Genomic DNA, 24,794 nt, shown 5'->3' with positions numbered 1-24,794 from the left:
GCAAGGGAGAGAGGAGGCCATCTCAGGCATGTGAGTGAGGGAGAGGTGTCTGGGACATGGTGTCTACAGGGGATCGGCCAGACGGATAGCTCTGTCAACGGGGCGGCGGTGAAGCGATGGCAGAGCAGGAGGCAGGCTGACGGGGGCAGAGCTATCCTTCCTCCGCTTTGCTGGCTCCGTCTGTCAAGCTGAGGCACCTTCGCGTGCCGCGAAGTGACAGCGGGAATAAGTCAGTGGTTTTGAGGAATGCTGCGAAGCGAAGGGCGGGCGCGGCGAGCCAGGCGGCAGGTTGCCGCTGCGGGGCAAGCCTCCTCCCGTTTCCCTCCGGCCGCCCTCGTCCTCCTCGCAGGCAGGAGGCGGGTTCACGCGGAGGGAGACAGGAGGGTGGCGCTGGGCGGGGTTGGTCGGGGCGCTGGGGAGGGAGGCGAATTGAAAGGCGCTCCCGCTTCCCCGTCGCCTTTTGCTCCCTCGGGGGTGTCTGTGGGGGGGGGGGGAGGGGAGCAGCCGGCGGTTCCTCCTCCTCAGGCCGCTGCCGCTGCAGTACTGAGAGCCGCCGCCGCCGCCGCCGCCACTCCCTCCTCAGGACTGTCACCGGGAGCGGCGGGGGAGCCGGGTCGGCGCCTCTTCCCGCGGCACCGCGCGGGTGCAGGAGGAGGCGGCAGGCGGCGAGGGCGTCTCGGCAGCGGCTCAGTGCAAGGAGCGGCGGAGATGCCCGCCTCGGGGCTGGGCTGCGCGGGTCCTCCGGCGGGCGCACGGCGGGGGCTGGCGGCGCTAGCGGCTCCCCGCCGTCCATAAGCGGGAGGCTGCCCGCGCGGGGGCTCCATGCCCTTTGCCCGGGAGCGCCGCAATGGGGAGCCCGCTCTGGCTGCTCCTCGCGTGGCTGGGCTGCTCGACGGCGGCGGCGGCGGCGGCGGCTGCAGGTGGGTTGGACGCGCGGCCTCGCTCCCCTCCCCGGGCATCCTGTCTCGTCCCGGAGGGTGGGCTGGAGCCGGCCAAGGCAGGGGTAGGCAAGCCTGGGAGAAAGTGCCGCCGGCTGCCTGGCCCAGGGAAACGTCGCCAAGCTCAGACGAGCCTACCTGACAGGGCTGTTGCCTGGACAAAATGCAGGCGGGGCGGCGGGGGAAAGCTGGTTTGGGTCCCCATGGGCGAGGAAGGCAGGGAGTCCGTGAAAGAGAAGAAGAAGAACCGTAGCGTTCGCTCCGCAGCAGCCAAGGTCAGGGCAAGGGAGGCAACAAAGCCCAAGTTGGGGACGGGGCCTGGCGAGGAGAACAGGGCGAAGACACCGCCTTCTCCCCGCGGGTTGCAGACCCATGCAGCGTTCTCGCCCCTGTCTGAGCACAAGACTGGAGAACGAACACGTAAGGGCATCAGATATTTACCCATTTCTTTATTGCCCGCCTTTTCCCTTGGGACTCAAGGCGGATATAAAGGGATCAACACCTGTGAACTGTGCCCTTGTAAGTCCCTTCCAGTAAGGCACTGAAATAATTGGCATACATCGTGTATTTCCTTCAGCCCAAGAGAAGGACTTGAGCCACACAAATAAGCTTTACTTTCATATAATGAGTTATTCAAGGTAAGTGTTAAAGTGTGTACAGTCAGAGATTTTAAATAACTAATTGTATAGACCTTTAAAAACATAATGGCAGGGGAGCATTGCTGTCCACCTGAGCCCGGGGTTGAAAGTTGGACACCTACCTTCTTTCAGACTTGTATGCATTTATTTGCAAAGAGACAACATTTATATCCCACCTCACCTTATTAGATTTAAAGCAGCTAATAAAGCAACAGCAAGTTGCAGACATACAACATGCCATATAGCAATCAATCAGCTAGAGAAAGAAGGATATGCAGGATAAAAATAGTGCAGTCAAATCTTGACTGCTACCATTGTATTAATCAAGTAAAAGCGTTTAAAGATTTATAAGGAGATAAGCATTTGGACCAGACTGATGCCCCTGCCTACATCATTGCCCTTCCAATGAAAGATTACATTCCCCCTAATGGAAGGAAATGAGCCTCTTGTGGCGCAGAGTGGTAAGGCAGCAGACATGCTGTCTGAAGCTCTGCCCATGAGGCTGAGAGTTCAATCCCAGCAGCCAGCTCAAGGTTGACTCAGCCTTCCATCCTTCCGAGGTTGGTAAAATGAAGTACCCAGCTTACTGGGGGTAAACGGTAATGACTGGGGAAGGCACTGGCAAACCACCCCATATTGAGTCTGCCATGAAAATGCTAGAGGGTGTCACTCCAAGGGTACTTGCATAGGGGATACCTTTACCTTTACTTTAATGGAAGGAAATCCACGGCAGAAAGATAATGTTCATATTAACAGCTTTGGGGACCTCGTAAATAATGTTTATTATTGGAATTTTAAAACATTATTACCTTAATGTAAATACTATTGATGGAGTTATAACATTGTTCATTGATCACTACAAAGACAAGTATATTTGGCTGAAGAAATAAATACTTCAGCCGGAAGCTTATGATTTACCCCTGAATGTTTTAGAGGTGAGTCATGCTCTACTTTGTGCACTCTTGTCCATTACTTCAATTTTTTGTTCTGTGGCATGTATAGTATAGTTTGGGAGTTAGAGTGCAGTTAGCCATAAATATTAAATGAGAGAGAGAAGGGAAGGAAGAATACCTTTCTGAAAATGGGAAATGCTTTTAATGTTCTTGTGACTGATAATGTAAAATATTTAGATTACAAATAGCACCCACAATAGAAACCAACAATCAACAGGCTTAAAGTACACAATCCAACAGTTTATGGACAATAAAACAACAACAATAAAACAATCAATCAGGTCAAGGGCACAAAATAATCCAGTGAAAAGCCCTATAAGGCAATCATTAAAGCTTCAGTAAATAAAAAAAATGTTTGCCAGCTATTTAAAAGATTATATATTTGGCCCCAAGCAAGGCTCTGTGATGAAGATGTTCCAAAGGCTTGAAATCATGTTAGAAAAGACCCTGCTTCCATTCCTACTTCCTCTGTATGAAAGAGGCACACAAAACAGAGTCCTCTGAGAATGATGTTAATCTTTGGGATTTCCAAATATTAAAATCAAGCTTGAGTAGTAGATTGAAAGTACACATTTTCAAACTTTCTCCACTGAAGAAACTAGATATTTTGTTTGAAAAACAAAACATGAGGTTCTCAGAAAGCTGAAATCTGTTTCAAATCATACACTGTGTTGTACCTGTTCACATTCACAAAATATACAGAAATTCCCTGCTTATAAAATATGATGATAACAAATTGTGTATGTTTCAAAAAGGCATTTTCTTTTGTTATCCAGATTTTTGTTTTAAAGGATTTGTTCTAAAACATACTAAATCCTATTCTGCACAGGCAGAAAAGGACAAGAGGGAGCTTATTTGGAAGCTGGGCTAATCCTCACTTCCACACGACACTGACTCTGGGCTGGCCCACTCCTGGGCCTGCCTCAGATTGGGCCCTTATTTGCCTTGCCCAAAGGGAACATGGAAGAATCTGTGTTCCCTTTTTTAAAGTGGGGGCCAATGGGGCCTGTCCTCCCTGTCCCACAGTGGCCCGGGGGGGGGGCAAAAAATGCTCAGGTTGGCTTTGCAACACTTCGCCATGCTGCGGGGCAGACTGGGGCCATCCCACTTTCATGCAAAATACCTCCCCATGTGGTAAAACCCGTCTGCCACCACTGCATCTACTGGGGGGGGCACATTTCAACAGGGAACCAGGTGCCTTGCTGAAATGTGTCCCCCATGGGAACTCATTTCAGCACTGGAGTAAATACAGCACTGAAATGTGTCCTCCATGGGGACACAGAAAGCTGAAGAGCATAAAGCTTCACAGCACCACACTGCCGGTAGCCTGGCACAAAAGAAGCCTAAAAGAAGCTTTTGCAGTAATCATTCATCTGTTTTTTTAAACAGGTAACTTGACAATGTTGCATAATGCAACTGAAGAATCTTAAGAGAGCAGCCAGCATATAAATTAAAGCCAATCCACAATAAACATACCTAATATAACACAATAATAACCCTTCTCAAAAGATCTGTTCAGATTAGTTAATGTTTGTACTCTACTTTGAAAAGGCCTAAATGTTATTATGTGATTTTTACAGTTATATTTGTTCGTTTTTGTTGGCATAAGTATATTTTGTGTATTTGAGCACCCCGACCTTCATGGCCCAGGCTTGCCCGATCTTGTCAGATCCCAGAAGCCAAGCAAGTTTGGCCCTTGTCAATACTTGGATGGGAACCACTAAGGAATACCCATGCAAAGGCAGGCAATGGCAAACCACCTCTGACTGTCTCTTACCCTAGGAAATCATAAATTGTCTGCAACTTGATGGTAAAAAATAATCAGCCTGATGGGCCTATTTCACCCCTTCAACCTAAAACACTTCTGATTTTATATACATTTATATTTCAACAGTACTTGTATATTCATATTCTCCAAAACACTACTTTGTGATTCCTTTTCCATAGTAAATCACTATTCTCCATATCATCTCTTTGAAAAAGACTTAGTATGAGTTGCTGGAGTTGTAATTTTTCAGAGTTTGTCTCCTTCCTTGCTGTTCAATTCTTGAGTCTGGATGAATGTCTCTTTTTGTTCCTGTGCACTGTGTTTGTAAAGATTCCACATGTGGATTATCCCACACATGGAAAGCAGGAACCCCCCCCCCCACACATTAAAGCAGTGGTCCCCAACCCGCGGGCCGCGGCCTGGTGCCAGGCCATGAAGGCCTTGGTGCCGGGCCACGGCTCCTTCTTCCCTCCCCCCCGAAGCGAGAAGCTCACCAGGCCACGAGCAAATCGGCTGCCAAAGCGGCCGATTAGCTCGCGGCCCAGCAAGCTTCTTGTTTCGGGAGGGGAGGGAAGAGAAGCTTGCCGAGCTGCAAGCTAATCGGCCGCTTTAGCGGCCGATTTGCTGGCGGCCTGGAGGGGCCGGGAGGGAGAGCTGCGGCCGCTGGCATTGCAGCGGCGCAAACACGCATGTGCGGACTGCCATGCGCGCGCGTTTGCGCCCCTGCCGTGCGCAAACGCGCATGCGCGGCAGTCCGCGCATGCGCGTTTGCGCTGGGGCTGCTGCGCGTGCATGGGCCCCCGGGCCGCCTTCTCCCCCCAACGTGGAGCAGCGGTCCGCAGCGGCAAAAAGCTTGCGGACTGCTGCATTAAAGGATGAAATCCACATGATGTCATCTGTTTACGATTTGTAGTGTTCTTGAGGGTCCAATTTAAAATAACCCTGTTTTACTCTGTTTGAAAGAGGACTCTTTGGCCGGGCGTGGGTGCATGGATACACCCCTCCATTGTTAGTATGCAGAGGAGGCAGAACTAAACACTTTCAAATTGATGAGAGGCAGCCCACTTCTTGTGCATTGTCAATGACTGTGCAGCACTGTTGCAATACAATGTGGTTCCATAGGGAAGGGGAAAGTATGAGAAATTGGATGATGGTTTCATTGCCAAATGGAGATGCAGACCAATTATCTCATGTGCATTTGTGCAGGTGCCGTGGGAACAATAGGGAGAAGAAGTAGATATTCCTGCTCCCACTCTGCTTGTTGCTGCTGCAGTGGCAAGGGCATGTAGTCACTCCCACCTTGCCCACTTCTCCATGTGGAGATAATGATCATAGCTTTCCCAAACAATAATGAGCATAGCTGCTCATTATCTGAGCAAGGAATGTATGCATCCTTGCCCATAAGTATGAACTGTAAGGCACCATGAGTGTGTATACACTTAAATAACCACATTGTGTACAACCTGTCATTTTATGCTCTGCAGCTGCTAAGCATTTGAAAATGCAAGATAGAGATCCACAAGGAGTTGCAGGGAGTTCTTCCTTCCCCCACTTCATTCTTCCTTCCCCCACTATTTCCTTTTCCCTTCTTTCCTTCCTTGTCTTTCCACCTACCAGCCAACCTAGCTTTATCTGACCCTACCTTCTTCCCTTCCTCCTGGCAGCCCCTGTCTGGAAAAATTATGTTGCAGTTGCATAGTGCTGGCCACCAGGTTGTGCCCAGCTGTACAGAGCTGGCCACTGAGCTGAGAATAATTGCATGGTGCAGCCACTAGGCTGGACTCAGTTGTATGGCGAGGAATTTGCAACACCTTTTTTTTTGGGGGGGGGGATCCAATTTTTTTCTGCATCCCTTTCCCAAACAATTTCTTCTTTTTCCTCCTTGGAATGCCAGACTCCAAATGGGGCCTGGGGATCTCCTGGAATTACAGCTCATGTACTTATATAGATCAATTCTGCTAGAGAAAATAGATGCTTTGGAGGATGGACTGTATGGAATTATACCTTACTGAAGTCTGTGTCCTCTCCATGCTCCATCCCCAAATCTCCAGGAATTTCCCAACCTGAAGCTGGTAACCTTTGCCTGTGGCCAGTGGGAAACCAGAGTCCCTATTCCCTCCTCCTGGTAACCTTTTCCCTGCTCCCTTTTCTCTTTGTCACCTACCATGCAAGCAACTTTTAATCTGCCTCCTATCTTCAGCTATATCTTTTATTTACTTAGACCCTACCTTTTCTCACAATAGGGACCAAAATTGGTATACAGTTTTCTCCCCTCTATTTTATTTTCACAACATTCCTGTGAGGTAAGTTAGGCTGAAATGTTTAACTGGCCCAAAGTCACCCAGCAAGCTACCATGATCAAATGGAGATTCGAACCTGGGTCTTCCAGATTCTAGTTGGAAACTTTAACCACTACACCACACTGGCTGTTGTGGGATGGCTGCTGTTTAACAGTATCAAGCGGCTGGTCCTGGATTACTCAAAAAAGTCACATGATTTCTTTGACAAACACCTTTCCTGAGCCCTCATAGGCAGCAAACCTATGAATGCCAGACTGGAGGTAGCAGCAGAGAAGGCCTCAGTCTCTATGCCATTTGTTTGGTCCTCCAGGTGAACTGATTTACCACTTTGTGAAACAGTATGCTGGACCAGATGTACCACTTCTCTGGTCCAGCAGACTCTTTATGTTCTCATCAGTCTTCAACATGACTATTTAATTTCAAACCATCTGAGGGGTGAGTAACTTATTTTGAAGTCCACATTTCCTAGGACCAGCACTGTGTAAAGCACCAGCAACACTGTGTGTGATCTGTCAGGTTTTCTGTTATGCTCCCATGGATACAAACTGGATTTACAGATGACTTGTGGTATCAAAATTCTGAGTAGCGTTTTACTAACATATACAGGTCAGAACAAAACTTTTGCTCTGGTATGTTTGCATTTCAATATCAGCTGTGTGAGGTATTCCATGATCTTGGCTGCTAAAGCACATACAAATGCTTAATAGAAAATATATTTTTGGTATCATCTTGGGCATCACATCAAAAATAATGAAGCTTAAGAGCTGATGTATTATGGCTAAGGGACTGAGCTGAGAATCTAATATCGACTCTTCCATGAACTCATTGGGGGGCCTCCATAATCCATCTGCCATACAGGGATGATGATGCTCACCCACCTTTCCGTGTTGTTGGACACTTGAAAACACTGTACAGATAATAAGAGTGAAGCAGCATGGAATGAGAAGTTCCTTTCAGTACTGAAGACATCCATTCCACTGGTGAACAGGCTAGGCCATTGTCAGATATGAGAAGAGGAACTGATGGGCTTTTTCAGTATATTATACTTGCAGTTGAACACTAGACAATGGGAGAGGGCAGCCTAGTTGACATCAGCTACTAACATGTTTTAAACACATCTCCTTTTGTCACCTATTTAACTTGCTTTCTTGTTTAGAAGGGGCTACAAAGTTAGACCTTTCATTAGGGATTGAGCATTGTAGCTGGATGTTTATGGTGTTCGTTTACATTAACTCCATTTTAATTGTTAAAACATTTTTCTTACATAGGAATGAGCACTGTTGTTGGAGTTGGGTCCCATTGCAAGACAGCATGCAATCCTCAAATGGGAAATTTAGGGCACGGACGTAAATTGTGGACGGATACAAAATGTGGGGGAAATGCCACAGAGTTTTACTGTTCCTACAGTGAGAATGCAGACCTCCTATGCAAATGGCCCAAGTGCAGCAAATGCAATTCGATGCATGCCCATTTGGCTCACCCTCCTTCTGCCATGGTTGACTCATCTTTCCATTTGCCACACACCTGGTGGCAGTCAGCACAGGGTGTACGCCAGGAGAAAATCCAACTGAACTTGGAAGCTGAGTTTTATTTCACTCATTTAATCATGGTGTTCAAGTCACCCAGACCAGCAGCCATGGTCTTGGAGAGATCTCAGGATTTTGGGAAAACATGGAAACCTTACAAATACTTTTCTACAAACTGCTCAGCAATCTTTGGGCTGGAGGACGATGTAATCAAGAAAGGAGCTATTTGCACTTCTAGGTATTCCAGTTACTTCCCCTGCACTGGAGGAGAGGTGAGTTAATTAAGATATCAAAGAGCAACAGTCAACTAAAAGCTGGCTTCATTTAGATTTACCTTAGCATCTATCTTTGTTACAGTAAGAGCAACACCCATTTTTAAATTATTTTAAGTTTAAAAAACGTTACAGCACTAAAGTTATATCTTACCTTGATATGACTTAATAGTTCTACTATATCTTATATAGTTCTACTATAGTTCTACTATAGTTCTACTATATAGTTCTACTATATCTTATAATAGTTCTACTATATCTTACCTTGATATGACTTAATAGTTCTACTATATTGTACTATGTTGCACTTTCTGTTTTCAGACTGTTTTATGTATTGTTCTCTGTTATAATGTAAACCACCCTGAGCCTCCGGGGAGAGCGGTTTCGAAGTATGATAAATAAATAAATAATAAATAAATAACTAGACAGTAAATAGCTGCTGAAGCCTTGATTGCATGTTCCATTTTAGCATACAATATTCCTTTATTTGGAAGCCTTGGGGACAATGTGCCCTTTTCTTTTTGTGGATGCTAAAGAAAGCATAGTTCGTTGTGCATTTTATTACAGCTCTGTACTAGTAGTGCCCATTTGCCTTTATGTTAATGAATAAGAAAAAATTATTTGTAGACAAGCAGACTACTTTTCTTGCTTCATGCATCATCTAGAACAGTAGTTCTCAACCTAGGGGGCTGCAACTCCATTTGGGGTCGCCTGGCCCCTTCTGTGGGATCCCCAGGTTGGTTGCCGCTGCTGCAAGAGGCGGTGGCAGGCGGCAGCAGGCGGCTGTAGCCGTAAGCGGTGGCTGCAAGCAGCAGCGACTGCCGGTGGCTGCTGGCAGCAGCAGAGCCATTGCAATGGCCACCTTCATGCTGCCACAGCTGTTGTAAGCCTGTGCGCCTGTGGGAATGTGTGCACACTCGCACGCGCATGCTGCCGCCGCCAACCCCACTGCCACAGTTGGGATCGTGGCATCAGAGCAGTTGAGAACTGCTGTTCGAGAAAAACAAAGGAGAGACAGAATCTATCCAGTGGCTTAATTAAGTATAGGAAGATAAAAAGTCTCTTATGTCATTTATTTAGACTTTGACTCTGCCATACTCTGGATAGATTCTGTCTCTCCTTTGTTACAAATTTGGAATCGTCCACTTTTTTCGTGCAGTTCTAGAAAAACAAGCAGGTGGCAAGTGGGCGCAGCTGCAAAGTTATACATTTCAGAATCATGGTATCCCAGCTGGCCCAGTTATGTTATGTTCCTTCTGGAGTCTCCTGCCTATACCATACTCCCTTATATGCCTGTCTAGCAATGGATATTGGCAGCTATGCTGAGATCTAAATAATCTCAGCTCACTGGAGAAAGGAAGCATTATATAGACATAGAATCATAGAGTTGGAAGGGATCTCATAGAATCATAGAATATTAAGAGTTGGAAGGGACTTTCTGGGTCATCTAATTAATCTCCAGGGTCAATTAGTTAAACTACTAGCCTATCACAGTGACCCCAGTTCCATGTCCAAATCATTCCCCCCCCCCCAAAAAAAGCACCCAAAATCCCTGGCCAGTGTGGCCTGGAGGATATTCGCCTTCTCACTCTAAAGTGGCAATCAACATTTCCCTGGACATGCAAGAAAGGGCCACAAGAGCCTAGCATGGACACAATCCCTTCTGTCCAGCCACTTACAAACTGCCTAAATTCACATAATCAGCAATTCTGTGAGGTGCTATCTTCCAAGGAATCTTCCAAGGAAGGAGAACCCACCACCTCCTGAGGAAGTCTGTTTCACTTAGGAACCACACTGTCAGGAACTTCTTCTGGGTGTTTAGCCGAAAATTCTTTTGAATTAATTAAATGAAGAGTAAAATACAGCTCAACCTAGGTCAAGAAAATGACATGGTGGGAAATAGTTAAATGGAAATAGTTACTTTTGCCTCCTTAACTTGTCTTTTTAAAAGTCAGTCACTTTTTAAAAGTCAGGATCTCCTGGTTTATTGTTAGTTTGGTCTTGACGCAGCAACAATCTTATTGTGATTAGGGAAGATGCATTCCTTGAGGGCTTTTGCTGAAATGAAAGGTATGAGTGAATTGGTGAGTCCACATTACTGTTGTTGTTTTTTAAAGTTTTTTATTACTCCAAATCACCTCCAATTACTTTGCACAGAAGCTATGAGCATAAAAGTGTTCAGGTATAAGATTCTCTCCACATGTTGAGGAAGACTTCCAACTGCATCGAGAAAGTCCTAAGCACATACTCTTTCGTACATAGACTCTGTTAGAATCTTCCATGCATAGACTGAGTGAAGACAGGACCTGCAATCTGACTTCCTCCTACCCTGTTATGCAATCAGATTCAGGCAAAAGGCTACATAAATCTGGTTTACGTGTATGTGCATAGAGGTCAACCTGATCTTAATGGTCATTAGAAATATTCAGTCCAGGGCCACAAATTAAACAAATTAGACACCTGGGAAGTGATGCAGCAGGATTAAAACCCAGAGTTCTTACTCCATAGAAGTCATGTATGCACACAAAAGCTTATATCTTGAATGAAACTTTGTTGATCTTAAAGGCATTTGGTTAAGGCTGGATTGTGGAAGATCAAGGCTCCCTCCTCAGGAAACCCTAAACATCTAGGGAAAGTAGTGTCCCTCCCCTGAGGCGGGCTGGCAGTGGGTGTTGGACTGGTGAGGGGAGACGGAGTCAGATGGGTATGCTGCAAGGGAATTTTTGTAATATTATCAATGTTTTATCGGGGTTTTACTGTAAACTTCCATGAGCCAGCTTGGCCTGAGAGTGGCGGTCAATAAATTTAAATAATAAAACAAATAAATAAATGAAGGTGCCACTGGACTCAAACTTGGTTCAACTACCATACATTGGGATGGTATCAGCTACATAACGGGATAGTGAAGAGGTTCCATGAAGACTGATTGAAAAGTGCAGGTTTATCATTTTAGGGTTAAGATCTGGTGATACACTCTCAGAAGAAATTCTAGGAAGAGATCCCTCCCACTTCCTGAAGCCTTCTTCAGGTATGAGGGAAAGGGGGGTCTTTTTCACCAAGTCTTCCTCCTCTTGCTCTGTTCTTTTCCTTGTATCTCTGGCCTGAAGAGAGGGACTTTGCCTGTGGGAGTTTATATAGCTTCTGACTATTGGCAGAGTTTAAATATGCCAAGAGGTATAAAGCACCAGGCTGCTTGAAGAATAAGAAAGTTTTATTTAGAAGAGGAACAACTTTGTATAGAAAGAGAGGAGAGCAAGTCATGTCTAACTGTTCTGTTGTCTTCATTCAGTCTGTTCTGGAGGCAAACTGGGAGGAAGTATGCTCAAAAGAGCAGGAAGCCACCAATGAGCCCATCAGGACTTTGGGGGGATTATCTGAAAAACATCAGAAAATTCCTAATCTAAATCTATTGGCTACATACCTCCTATGATGATCCTTGTAGGATATTCTTTATATGATGTTGAAGCCTGCACACTACAGACCTTGTATATTCCAACACAGACAACTTTGACATTCCTTAGTCTCTGATCCTGCAAGAGCTCAGCTGTTTTGGCCACCGGCCTGCAGCCCCAGTAAGTTCCTGCTGCTTTGTACACTATCACAAGTTCCCATGGTGATTATGGATGATTTCTCAATGGGTCACTGCCGTTGTTGCTGCTCTACATGGCTCAAGAGGGACTATATCCTGACCTTTATGCTTTTTGGAACAGGGCAAGAAAGACAACTAACAACTGTATCAATAGATGGATTCTGTGGCTAAATATTCATTAGAAATTGGTGTTTAAGTACTTGAGAAAGCTAGCTGCCATTCAGATGTTCTTCACAGAATCACAGAATCATACAGTTGGAAGAGACCATACAGGCCATCTAGTCCAACCCCCTGCTCAATGCAGGATCAGCCCAAAGCATCCTAAAGCATCCAAGAAAAGTGTGTATCCAACCTTTGCTTGAAGACTGCCAGTGAGGGGGAGCTCACTACCTCCTTAGGCAGCCTGTTCCACTGCTGAACTACTCTGACTGTGGGCCATTCCGCACAACTTTAATATAGCACTAGTCTTACATTTTGTTTTCGCCACTAAAACTATGTTCTGCATGACATCGTGAGCAATCTGCAACACTCCTGCAACACTAGCGCCAAAATCGCTTCGTTGTAGTGATTTCCGGGGAATCGGGAAAAGTGGATTTACCCTCAGAAAATCGCTACACTCTTGCCAACAACCTGCAACACTTGCGAAAAAGACATGTGCGTTCTCAATGTAGCGGTTGCAACAAAGTCTCTCCCCCTGGCTCTCTCCTCCAAACTTCCGGTGAAGCAATCACCATTTTTTCCCCCTCGGAGCGGGGAAAGCAACGAACCAGGGAAGCTTCATTCACGCAGCAAGGCTTCTCCAGCTACAGTCCCTCCACAGAAGTGCTTTAAAGCTCCCCTAAGACCCCAAGCACAACACAGCTCCCTGTTCGCCAGTTCCCTTTAATTTCGGTCAGAAATCGCGCCCATGCGGGGGGGGGGAATTTTCTTTTCCACTTGGGGAAGCATGGTAATGATGAATCGCCAGCTCACACGCCAGCTAGATGGGTCTCCCTGTTGCAACGAATCAACGCATATTCGTTGCAACATGTGTGTGTGTGTGTTTTTTTTAAACCTGCACTTAAAGGGAAAGGGGCTTTTCGGGAGCATGATAACAACCGCCCATTGGCTGTTCCATTTGATTGACGACCAGAGGTAGGAACAAGCACAGAAAAAAATCGCTTTCTTTCTAGCGATTCCTCCGAGACCAGAAACCTGTGTGGAACGAATGAAACGCTACTAGCTTCCATTACAAATGAAGGTATGTGGAACGCCTAGATTACACTATTTAAAATAGTGTTCCCGCTTTGTGAAAGCAATTGGCAACATTGGTCCTTGTGCAGAATGGCCCTGTGAAAAAATTTTTTCCTGATATCTAGCCTATATCATTGTACTTGTAGTTTAAACCCATTACTGCGTGTCCTTTCCTCTGCAGCCAACGGAAACAGCATCCTGCCCTCCTCCAACTGACAACCTTTCAAATACTTAAAGAGGGCTATCAAGTCCCCTCTTCCATTCACTTGAACCTAACTAACCCATACTCTTCTTCTGGGAGGCTCCCAGATGTCTGTGTTTAGAGCTTTAGTTTTCAGGAAGACAATTAAGTAATCATGACAATATTATCCATTTGACAGAGGGCATTGCACTAAAAGAGTGTCTGGATTTATGGTTTGTTCCATGGGTCCAAGTTTTGATACCACAGTGATTAATGGGCCACAGGTGTTTAGCAACCAGTGGATAAGTGTGGAATTAGATTTTTAGTGTTGGCTGTGTTCTCAGGTACATGTTGGGAGTATACATGCCTGTGGAGGTTTGTGGCCAGCAGGGTCTCCTTTTGTCATAGAATACATTTGCTTTGTTCCTCTCTTTGGGCATACAACTTCTACCTTTCATTAAGGATAAAGCCTATATCCAGCTTCCCCATGTTACAGGGAGAAGAACTGTAGGCACTCTGTAGCCATGGATGTTTCAGTGCTTTGCACACACATCTGCATTTAGGGATGAGGACAGGAAGAGCTCCTGCCTCAAAGCGTAGTCTCTTCCTCCCTCATGAGTTTTTTTCCTCTTGTGCTTATCTGTTTAGGGTGCTTTGTCCTTGCAACCCAGTTGCACTTATGGAACTGAAAATTCACATGGTGACTGTACAGTTATGAGACAAGGGTCATTTTGTAATATTTTGAGTGCCAGAGTGCAGTGTTCTGGCAGTTAGCTTCCTGTGTGCACAGTGCCCCAGTGTCCCAAAGACATCAGATCAGGTAGGGATGCCAGATGTCTCCCCAGTGGGGGCTGGGGTTTTCTGCTTCCAGGTCCCACCTCTCCATCACTGATCAGCTGACTGGCAGGGGACTTACCGCAAAAAAGAGGAACATCCAATATTTTAGTGATGTGCCTATGTGACTTCAACATGACTTAAAAGTGATATGCGCACATCAGGATGACATATAATTTTTGCAAAGCTCTCTTGTAGAATTTAATTCTACCATAGAGATTTTGCACAAAAAACAGAGCATCACCCTGACATGCCTACATCACTTCTGTGTCACATTGGAAGTCATATGGGCAAATTGTTGAAACATCGTGTGACACTCCCTGATCCTGATAGGCCCACTTGCCATCCCCTGCTAGTGGCTCAGAGGTATATGGAACACCAGTGCAGGGTAATGTAATCCCATGGAAAGCACCTTGATAAATCATATCTGCTTTCCATAACAGGGTTTTACATAGTTCTGTGCTCAAGTAGTTTCTGAGTTTGTCACCATTCTATCTTGTACTGTACCTGTGGAGGCAGAGATGGCTTTCCATTTACTTTGATTGGGATGCTTAAATGTATGCCATGTGTTTTGTAGGCATAACATTATACTGTGTTTAGAGATGAGAAACAATTAGCACAGAATCTGAATCAGCTTCCATTCCTCTCCCTGTACTTCTGTTCTGGCCATTTCCCCCTCTGTGTTGGCAGAATCCTGATGAGGAAATATCAGTAGAATATTGTCGCTATCAATATAGCAACAACTGAGTCTCCTCCATAGTAGTTAGCACCGAATTCTGACAAGTGGTTTGTTGTATTTCTGCACCAGCATGTGCAAATTTAATAGCAATACTATCATGCTAACAGTTTAGCAACAGTTTTAAAATTTCAACATTATTTCACAGGCCCATTCCGCACAAGGACCAATGTTGCCAATTGGTTCCTGAAAGCAGAAACGCTATTTTTAATAGTGCAATTTGGCGTTATGCATACCTGCCTTAGGAAGTGGAATCCAGTAGCGTTTCAATAGTTTCCCACAGGTTTCCGGTCTCGCAAAAATCGCTATCCAGGAAGCGATTTTTTCTGTGCTTTGTCCTGCCCCTGGCCATCAATCAAACGAACAGCCAATGGGCGGCTGTTATCATGCTCCCGAAAATCCTCTTTCCCTTTAAGAACAGGGTTAAAAAAAAAAGAAAAAGACACGTTGCAACGAATATGCCTTGATTCCTCCTAACATCGAGACCCATCTAGCTGGCGTATGAGCTGGCGAGTCATTATTACCACGCTCCCGCGAGTGAAAAAAAATCCCCCCCCATGCACCGGTGCGATTTTCAGCCGAAAATAAAGGGAACTTGCAAACGGGGCTGTGTTGTGCTTGGTGACTTGAGGGGAGCTTTAAAGCAGCTCTGTGGAGGGACTGTAGCTGGAGAAGCCTTGCTGGGTGAATGAAGGCTCGCCGGTTTGTTGCTTTCTGCTCGCTCCGAGAAAAGAAAAATGGCGATTGCTTCGCCGGAAGTTCAGAGGAGAGAGCCAGGGGGAGGGACTTGGCTGGAACCACAACAATGGGAATGCACAGGTCTTTTTTGCTACTGTTGCAGATTGTTTGCAAGAGTGTAGCGCTTTTCGGAGGGTGAATCCACTTTTCTGGATTTCCCTTTAAGCGCTACAACGAAGCGCTTTTTGCGGGACTGTTTCAGGAGTGTGGCAGATTGTGTGTGACGTCGTGCATAACTGCAAATTAGTAGCGTTTACAATTTGCAAGCCTTTTGCAACATTGAAGTCGTGCGGAATGGTCCACAGTATAAACATATGTAGAATGCGAGGTCTTGGAGATTAGGCTGATAGCATATTAATGTTGGCTGCCTTTAACACAACTTCTATTTATTTGCAAAATAATAGCTAAAACATTCTGGTGACCAGATGGCAGGACTACACATTTTACAAACATGCTATTTAATTCTTCACAGCATCCTACACTCCAGTAATTACTCATAACTGCCCAAAACAACATGTATTCCCACATTAGTAACACCGAGGCTAATGAGTTGTTTTGAATTATGGAAGGGGTATTTATAGTAGTGCCTAATTTCCAACAATCATTTCAGTTAAAACAGCAGTTTAAACTACATAATCACAGAATATTTATCTTTTAAATGGTGTTATGCAGTAGTATTTCTGTGTTCTGTATCAATGTGTTTTTAAAAAGTATTAAATGTGATGATGAATTAATTGGTCCAACTATTCATTCAGGTGCTAAATAAAAATTCACAACTGAGGCTGAATTTCAAGTTAAAGGCAATAACCATAAGAAGAAGAAGAAGAAGAGTTGGTTCTTATATGCCGCTTTTCCCTACCCGAAGGAGGCTCAAAGCGGCTTACAGTCGCCTTCCCATTCCTCTCACAGGCACAATTTTCTACTGCATATTTGCAGACCCACCTTTTCCTGGTTATAATGTTGTGGTTTCATATATACTTCTAGGCTCAAAACACAGTGTAAAGATAAAAATAAAGCAAATCACAGCCAGAATAGCACTAAAGTATTAAAGGCATCATACACTTAAATACATCACTTGAGAACAATCACTCCAGGACTAAACCTTACATATGAGCACTGGAGACTCCATATTTGCATTTCCTTTACATCTGTAAAAGGAATATTAATACCTAAACACATTTCACTGCTCTTTGAAATCTTAGTCAGAAACTGAACCAAGTTTGAGTCCAGTGACACCTTTAAGACCAGCAAATTATTATTCAAAGTATAAGCTTCTGTATGAATGCGCACATCTTCAGATACAACATCTTCAGAAGTGTGCATACACACGACAACTGCTGATCTGAATGTGATGTCTGTTACTCACAAACAGCAAGCCTAGGTGCATTTTTATAGGGCCTTAAAGGAGTCTAGAGCTGCCCTGTCATTTCCTCCAGCAATTGAGGTTTTGTCTGCAGCCTTAATAGTGTGGACATATTGTTCATTTTCCTCTGGACTAATATATTTGTAAGTGTATTCCTCATAGATTTCTAATGTCTGATCTATGCCTTTTCAATATAAGATAGTAAGTTTATTCTTACTGTGTGCAATTTTCCATCTTTTCAAACTGCTTAGGTGTTTCACTTCACTGTATATTGATCAATCCATCCTGATAACAATTAGCTTGTTAGGTTATGAGCTTGCCAGGAGACCATGGTTAATCTAAATTATGCCTTGTTAATTTCCTGCCTCTGGCCATTTCTCTTAAAAGACTTTTGATCCTGACAACTGGACAAAGAGGTTTGTGTTGGGGAGATGTGACAAATAGAACTATTATGCTGTTGTAATGATATTTATTTCAAGATAACTAAAGATAACTTTAAGAGAGTATCTGATTTTTCTGGTATGGTATAACAGCTTGAGCAAAATTAAAGCTTCTGGCAGATTTTTTCCCCCATGCCAGTTATGGAATGCTTATGGTGAACTGCTGTTTTGGAGAATAATAGAATGCAGATCAAGGTCAAGCATACAGTTTCAACCTGAAATAATAGAATAAAGATTGAGCCCTGTGGCACCTTTAAGACCAACAAAGTTTTATTCAAGGCATCCACATGAAAGCTTGAATAAAACTTAGTTGGTATTAAAGGTGTCACTAGACTCAAACTTTATCCTGTTGTTTCAGACCAACATTGCTACTCATCTGAATCAAGACTGAAATAACATAAGAAATCTCCAGAAGCAACTTATATATAAAACAGAAAGAGGATGCTGGGAGCAGTTGGGAATCATCGCCAACCAATGAGGTAGGCTGTCCTGGCTGTCCCAACCCTGATTGGCCATCTGTCCAATGTACATCCAATCAGGAGAGATGTCCCACCCCTGGCTGCATCCCCCTCCAACTTCTTCCATATGGAAGAAGTGCCAACCTGGTAAGCAAGAACTGGGAGAGAGACCGGCGGGCCTGGGCCTGGGACTGGCCCAGTGGGGGTGGGGGAGATTATTTTGGCAGCTGCACTGACTTGAAAAAAGTGGAACTTCAAATAATTAGTGATTAATAGTATGTTTACTGACCAGGATTCCCCAGGATAGCCTGATCTTGTAACATCTTAGGAGCTAAGCAGGATCAGCCCAAGGCACTATTGGGATGGGAAACCTCCAAGGAATAGCAAGGTTTTGTGCAGAGGCAAGCAATGGCAAACCACTTCCAAATGTCTTATGTTTGGAAAACAGGGTTGCCAGTCATAATTGGCTGTGACACTGCAGTTAATATATATATATATATATACATACATACATACATACATACATACATACATACATGTTGTTGTTGTTGTTGTTGTTGTTAGGTACGAAGTCGTGTCCGACCCATTGCAACCCCATGGACAATGATCCTCCAGGCCTTCCTGTCCTCTACCATAGCGGTCCCCAACCTTCTTGTAGTCGGGGACCGCCTCCGAGGGTGGGAGAGTGCCGGCGGCTCGGCCACAGCAGCTGCACGTAAACGCGCACGCGCAGTTGCTGCGCATGCGCGTTTTCGCCACTAGGTGGCGCTAACGTGCATGCGCAGAACAGCCGCACATGCACGTTTTCACCAGCAGGGGGCGCAAACACACATGCACGGCGGCTCCACGCGTGCGCGTTTGCGTCGCTGGCATGCCAGCGGCCGCGCCTGCCTCTTCCCCTCCTCTCGCTGCGGGGGGGAAGGCAGGCGCGTCCGCTGGCAGCCTGGTACCATGGCCTTAGCAGCCCGGTACCGGGCTGCGGACCTGGGGTTGAAGATCCCTGCTCTACCATTCCCCGGAGTCCATTTAAATTATGTAAGGTTTAGTTTATATTTATATAAAGGAGGGGAAGAGGCAGGCGCGGCCGCTGGCATGCCAGCGACGCAAACGCGCACGCGTGGAGCCGCCGTGCATGTGTGTTTGCGCCCCCTGCTGGTGAAAACGTGCATGTGCGGCTGTTCTGCGCATGCACGTTAGCGCCACCTAGTGGCGAGAACGCGCATGTGCAGCAACTGCACATGCATATATATATATGCATATATATATGCACATATATATATATATGTTGTTGTTGTTGTTGTTAGGTGCGAAGTCGTGTCCGACCCATCGCGACCCCATGGACAATGATCCTCCAGGCCTTCCTGTCCTCTACCATAGCGGTCCCCAACCTTCTTGTAGTCGGGAACCGCCTCCGAGGGTGGGAGAGTGCCGGCGGCTCGGCCACAGCAGCTGCACGGGCTGCTGTATATATATATACCGGGCTGCGGACCTGGGGTTGAAGACCCCTGCTCTACCATTCCCCGGAGTCCATTTAAATTTGCACCTACTGCTTCAGTGACTCCATCCATATATATATATATATATATATATATATATATATATATATATATATATATATATATATATATATATATATATATATATATATATATATATATATATATATATATATATATATATATATACTGGTCATCTTATACACCTTCCTTATTTAAAACTGAATTATAGTAGTGATGTTACAAACCAGTCAGGACAACTTTTTATTGTAAAAGAGAATAAGTACAGTCACATTGTTGCCCAATCCTCACTGGGAGTGTATAACTCATTTTCCTTGCCAGTTTTTAAATTCTCCTGTTTGGCATTTTGATCACAGTAATTTAATTAATATATGACTTCAGTGGAAATTATTTTCATGTAATTTTGATTAGAGTCAGAGCACCATGCCACCATCTGATTAAGAAAGTGTTTTATCTTAGCAAAACCAAAGCAATGTTAAACTGGATATCTTATCTATATCAAGGAAGGGCACCTGGCTGGTGCCTCTTCTTTGCTCATAGCAGTTAGGAAGAGGAGGGGAATTTTCAGCTGAAGCTGCAGACACACATGTTAGAAAAGTGCCTGGCTGCTACAATGTGTCCCTCGCTAATGACAGCTAAATTTCTTGATTTAATAAAGCTAGGAAAGAATTCTGGGTATGAACGCCAGTCCCAGGTAGAACTGGGGATCCATTGGAATTATATCTCATCTCCAGACTAAAGAGATCCGTTTCCCTAAAGAAAATGGCTGCCTTGAAAGGTGGATTCCACAACATTATACTCCACTGAGGTCCCCCCTACCCCAGATCCTGCCCTGTCATATTTCTACCCCCAAAGTCTCCATGTATTTCCCAACCCAGAGCTGGCAGCCCTAATTCTGAGTCTTTGGGAAACAGTCATTAAATGGATCAGTGTTTAGATTCAGTGAAGAACAGCTTCATATACTTAGGACTGATTCAAAGAAGATTTATGTTTTTATCTCGTCTATCTGCCATATGTGTACCTTTGTAACAATTACCAACTAAATGATAGACCCCCATGTTATTGAAAGCAGCCTGTTTTAGACAAAGATTGATATGTACAAGTCAATAATGATGTCACGTAGTCTGAAAAAGCAAGAGAATAAATGCTACATTGCATTGAACCAGAGAAACCCAGGTAGGCACAACTGAAATATCCAAACTAGGACTTCAGCCAAGATGCTTGGAATAGGTTTACTCTAGTGGAAAGTGCCTTGGAATGTTTAACGGACACAAAAAAACAGTCTGTTTGCCTCTCATCACAAACATGTTGCTTGGGAACTGGTTCAGTTGCCAAGAAAAATACCATGCTTATTACTATGCTCATTCACCTGCAAAATAAATTCCTGCAACAACTCATCTCATTTTGAGGGGGGCTTTAAGTTAATTTTGCATAGGTATCAAGATCTAATGAATGTATAAATAGCCCATAGTGACTGCTGTTTTTGTTCATGGACACTTAACTGTTGAGATTGCCCCTTTCTCTTGCTGATGCTGCATTGGAAAGGCCATACATGGACAAAAGGTAGATCATCTGATCTGTTGTGATGATGGAGAGCCATTATATTTCACTTTTGTTTGCTCCAAATCATGAATATATCTAAGGTGAACAGCAGTCATAGGGGAAAATTCTATATCTGCTTAATCTCACAAGAACACAGTTTATATCATTACATCATTCCTTCCATCAAATAATATGAAAACGGAGTCAGTTCTAGCTCGGTATGCCAGACCCCCTGTTAAGGGAGGGGATCTCCCACTATCAGTCTCCACCTCTTTGTCTCTTCAAAATGGAGAGATGCCAGAAATTTATGTGACATGCTATGCTGGTCAGTGACTGTAAATAAATAATCTAATCTTATCTATGTGACATGCCTATGTCACATAGAGGTGACATTGACAAGTTGGGGTGACGCTTTGGGTTTGGGGCAAAACTCTATAGTAGAAGCTAATTTTACCATCGAGTTTTGCCCAGAAAACAGAGTGTCACCCCCTGATGTGCTTTCAGATCACATAGGCATATCACATTAATTTCTGGCTTCCCCATCCCTACTGACTGCTCCACAAAACCTGGCAGCTCTAGTTCTAGCTGTATCACACAATATTTTGATCTCACAATTTAAAGATTCACCTATTGGGGTAATGATGGTAAACTCTTCCCAGCTTGATTTGAAATGGGCCCAGCTAATATTACTTATTTCCCCAAAAGAATCATAAAAATAACAGCCCCTTTCCCCAAAACTACAGTGGGGGCTGAGAAGTGTATGCCAGAGGTTTCTCTGGATGGCCTCCTTGGCATCTTGAACGTCTGTCAAGGACAATTATGCATCCCAACATTTCCTGCACCTATAATATAATAATTTATTTAGACTTGGTAGTAATTAGCAGAATAGCTCTAATTTAATGCATTCAGCCAGAATTATGGATAGGATGTTATAGTGGACAAAGATAGAAGTGGCAATAATATATGTTTACATGCATGAACTGGAGTCAAGATTGTCCCCAATTCAAATGGAAATCTGCATAAGAAGGTAAACCCTGAAGAATGTGCAAAAATGTGCAAACTAATAACCTTCTTAGAAGGTATCCCTGCCATCTTCACAAATAACAAAATATGTATAACATATTATACAAATATTTTATAAGAGGGCTCTGGTGTCTGAAAAGTCCTATGACAAGTTTTTAAGGTGACATGGAAATAGCCATTCATTTTTTAGACTGCAGGCCTTTGCTGGTGTGTGTTATGCACAGAAGTAGGGGCTTGTTCTGTGGTTCTGGGGAGTCAGCCAGTTTTTCTAATGACTTTGCTTCTGCAGCTCACTTGCTCTTGCTTCCCCTCTCCCTTTGGCTTAGTTTTGGGATGAAGTTCAAGCTTTGTTGATCTGACATACATCAACAAGTAGTGAAGGCATGCCAAATCCAAGGACATAAATCTTCAGGGAAGGAGGAAACTTGCCTGAGGGAAGAGAATTTAAATATCATCTTACTTGCTGATGGACCAAAAGGCTTCTCTATAGTACAGGATAACAGCATTTATTGCTTTTCCCATGCCATACAGTGTAGCTCCTTTGAAAAGAAAAGCTCATGATTAAAGAGCTCATTGAAATGAAGATTTTGCTTTTAAATGCGTGTATCTTGTCTCTATCTACAAGATTTGTGGCAAAGAAACAAAGACTACATTTATATATGCTTGATCTTGTATTTCCAAGAGAGTTAAAAGAAAGGAGATTTTAAAACAAAGAAGTTTCCCCTTAATGAAATATTAATTCAACAAATGAAAAAAATGCATTATATTTTATTAAAATATTATTCCCAACTTTAAACACTCAAGATGAGGGAGTTAAATAAATAAAAATGAATAGATAAACGGGTGTTGGATTTTGTTCAGAAAATTGCATTCCATCTGTTTTAATCTAGTTTTGCAACCTTTTTTTCTTCCAACAAAATCTCTGTGTCTTAAAAGCTGCGTGCTGGATAGAAATTAAATAAGTGCACATTGCCTGTGATTTTATGCTACATTTGTTGGATTTCTGCCTCTTACACAACTATTAAATGTGCACAGGAAAGTGTAGTAACACTATCTGCATCAAGATCTGGCCTCTGTATGGCAAACACATCCAGGCAGATCGGGGCACTAAAATGACTTGGGAGCAAGCCAAAGAATCCCCCCCCTCCCAGCAGCACTGGCAGACCCACAGGGACTACTCAGCTCAGAATCAGGCAGCCAAGAACAATGACAGGTGTCAGCTTGACCTGTGATTGCTGCCGAGGGGGCATTGAGGGGCTGCCAACACTACTTCGGCTCAGTTTGTTCCTGCCTGTCAGCAGCCCTCCAGGATGGCAACAGCCTACTGGGAACTTTCCCGGTAAGTTAGAGGGCCAGCTGCACCCTGGGAGAGTCTGATTTGTATTATCTTCATCTAAACAAACACTAGCCTGAGATCCAGACTGAAAGATGGCTATCTGTGGCAGGGAAAGGCAGGAGGTAAAACATCTGCTTCTGTATTGTGTTAATTTGACCAAAGAGTGGCTTGTGGAGCAGGAGAGATGGTCAACCTTTTTTTTCTTCAAAGAATGTTTTAAATGTTCTAGTCTACTCCTGTTTCATTCCTGGATAATGGTGGCCAGGATGGGTGGGTTACAACATTGCTAAGAAGAGGAAATTCTGTGGGATATTGTTGGAAATATCAGGGAGAGGCCTTCCCTATTTCTGGAGAAGGAACAGGCAGCCTAAAACTGTTAAATGGCGTTAAAAATGTATATGTACCTTCACTGATGGAACAATACACAGTATCATATGAAGAATGCACAGATTTCTAGTAGTATATACTAGAACAACTAATCTAAAATTGACAACTAAGGAAATATTTTAATATCAGACTCACAAAACTTGGTTAGCTTTACAAATGTGAATCTATGAACAGCTGTCTCTGCTGAATATGGTGCAACTCTGCAATCAAGCAAGGACATAGGAAAAAAGTTTTTGGGCAGAGGGGGAAAGTTTTACTTTGAACTCATATTTAGTACTGCCATGGCCTGTAGAGAGGCAAAATAGATTGTGGCTTAATAAAGTGCTGTCCTAAAGAGCCGCTTATATGGCTAACATAGATTCAGGTGTGTAGCCATGTTGGTCTGAAGCAGCAGATCACAGTGAGTGCAGTGGCATCTTTATTCAAGGTACAAGCTTTCATGTACAAGCACACTTCCATTTAGACCTTGAATAAAACTTTGTTGGTCTTAAAGGTGCCACTGGACTGGAACATTTTTACACTCCAAGGAGTAGTTGCTTTGGGAGACTGATGGACTTTCATGGTTTGTCTTGCATAGGCTGCTACTGTTACCTGTATCTGTCATTTTGGTGGTTGATGCACATCTATAGGGACATTTTGTGAATAAAAGAAAGGGATATCTCATCACCCCCACAGACCACGCTCCTATAAAAGGCAGTACAACCTCAATAGCCAGTGATTTCTGGGTCAGGTGATGGAAACAAAAGGTTGTCCTGAACAAAGATAGCTCTCATGAATAAAAGTCCATTACCTCTCATAATATTTGCTTTTTAAACATTACAGAAAAGCAAAGGAAGCCTTGGCAAGATACCAGTGGCAACAGTTGGAGTGGTGTCTTTTGTCCTACTGGGCTGAGCGGAAATCTGCCTAATGGCCAAAAATATATACATAATCTCAGCAAACAATTAAAACTATGCCTTCTGATTTCTATCAAATGTATCCATTATGGCAACTATTGAACAATAAATCTGTAAATACTCTCT

At 44.0% G+C, this 24,794-nt stretch overlaps 1 protein-coding gene across 3 annotated transcripts in view; it reads left to right on the top strand.

Moving 5' to 3' along the window:
* Positions 1–533: 533 nt before the first annotated feature.
* Positions 534–24,794, top strand: part of NTN4 (netrin 4) — a 58,970-nt gene continuing 34,709 nt past the window's right edge. The window contains exons 1-2 of one of the 3 annotated variants that reach the window (XM_077339095.1): positions 534–920; positions 7,866–8,395. In XM_077339095.1, coding sequence (XP_077195210.1) covers positions 848–920; positions 7,866–8,395 — 603 coding nt within the window. In that variant the 5' untranslated portion in view covers positions 534–847. Of the gene's footprint in view, positions 921–998; positions 1,359–1,383; positions 1,577–7,865; positions 8,396–24,794 lie in introns of those variants that run through there. The other 2 variants (XM_077339094.1, XM_077339096.1) reach the window with 2 other exon arrangements.

The sequence above is a fragment of the Paroedura picta genome, chromosome 5 (assembly GCF_049243985.1).
Source record: "Paroedura picta isolate Pp20150507F chromosome 5, Ppicta_v3.0, whole genome shotgun sequence".
Classification (NCBI taxonomy): domain Eukaryota; kingdom Metazoa; phylum Chordata; class Lepidosauria; order Squamata; family Gekkonidae; genus Paroedura; species Paroedura picta.
The sequence above is the reverse complement of the archived record's forward strand: the minus strand, read 5'-3'. Positions and strand labels throughout refer to the sequence as shown.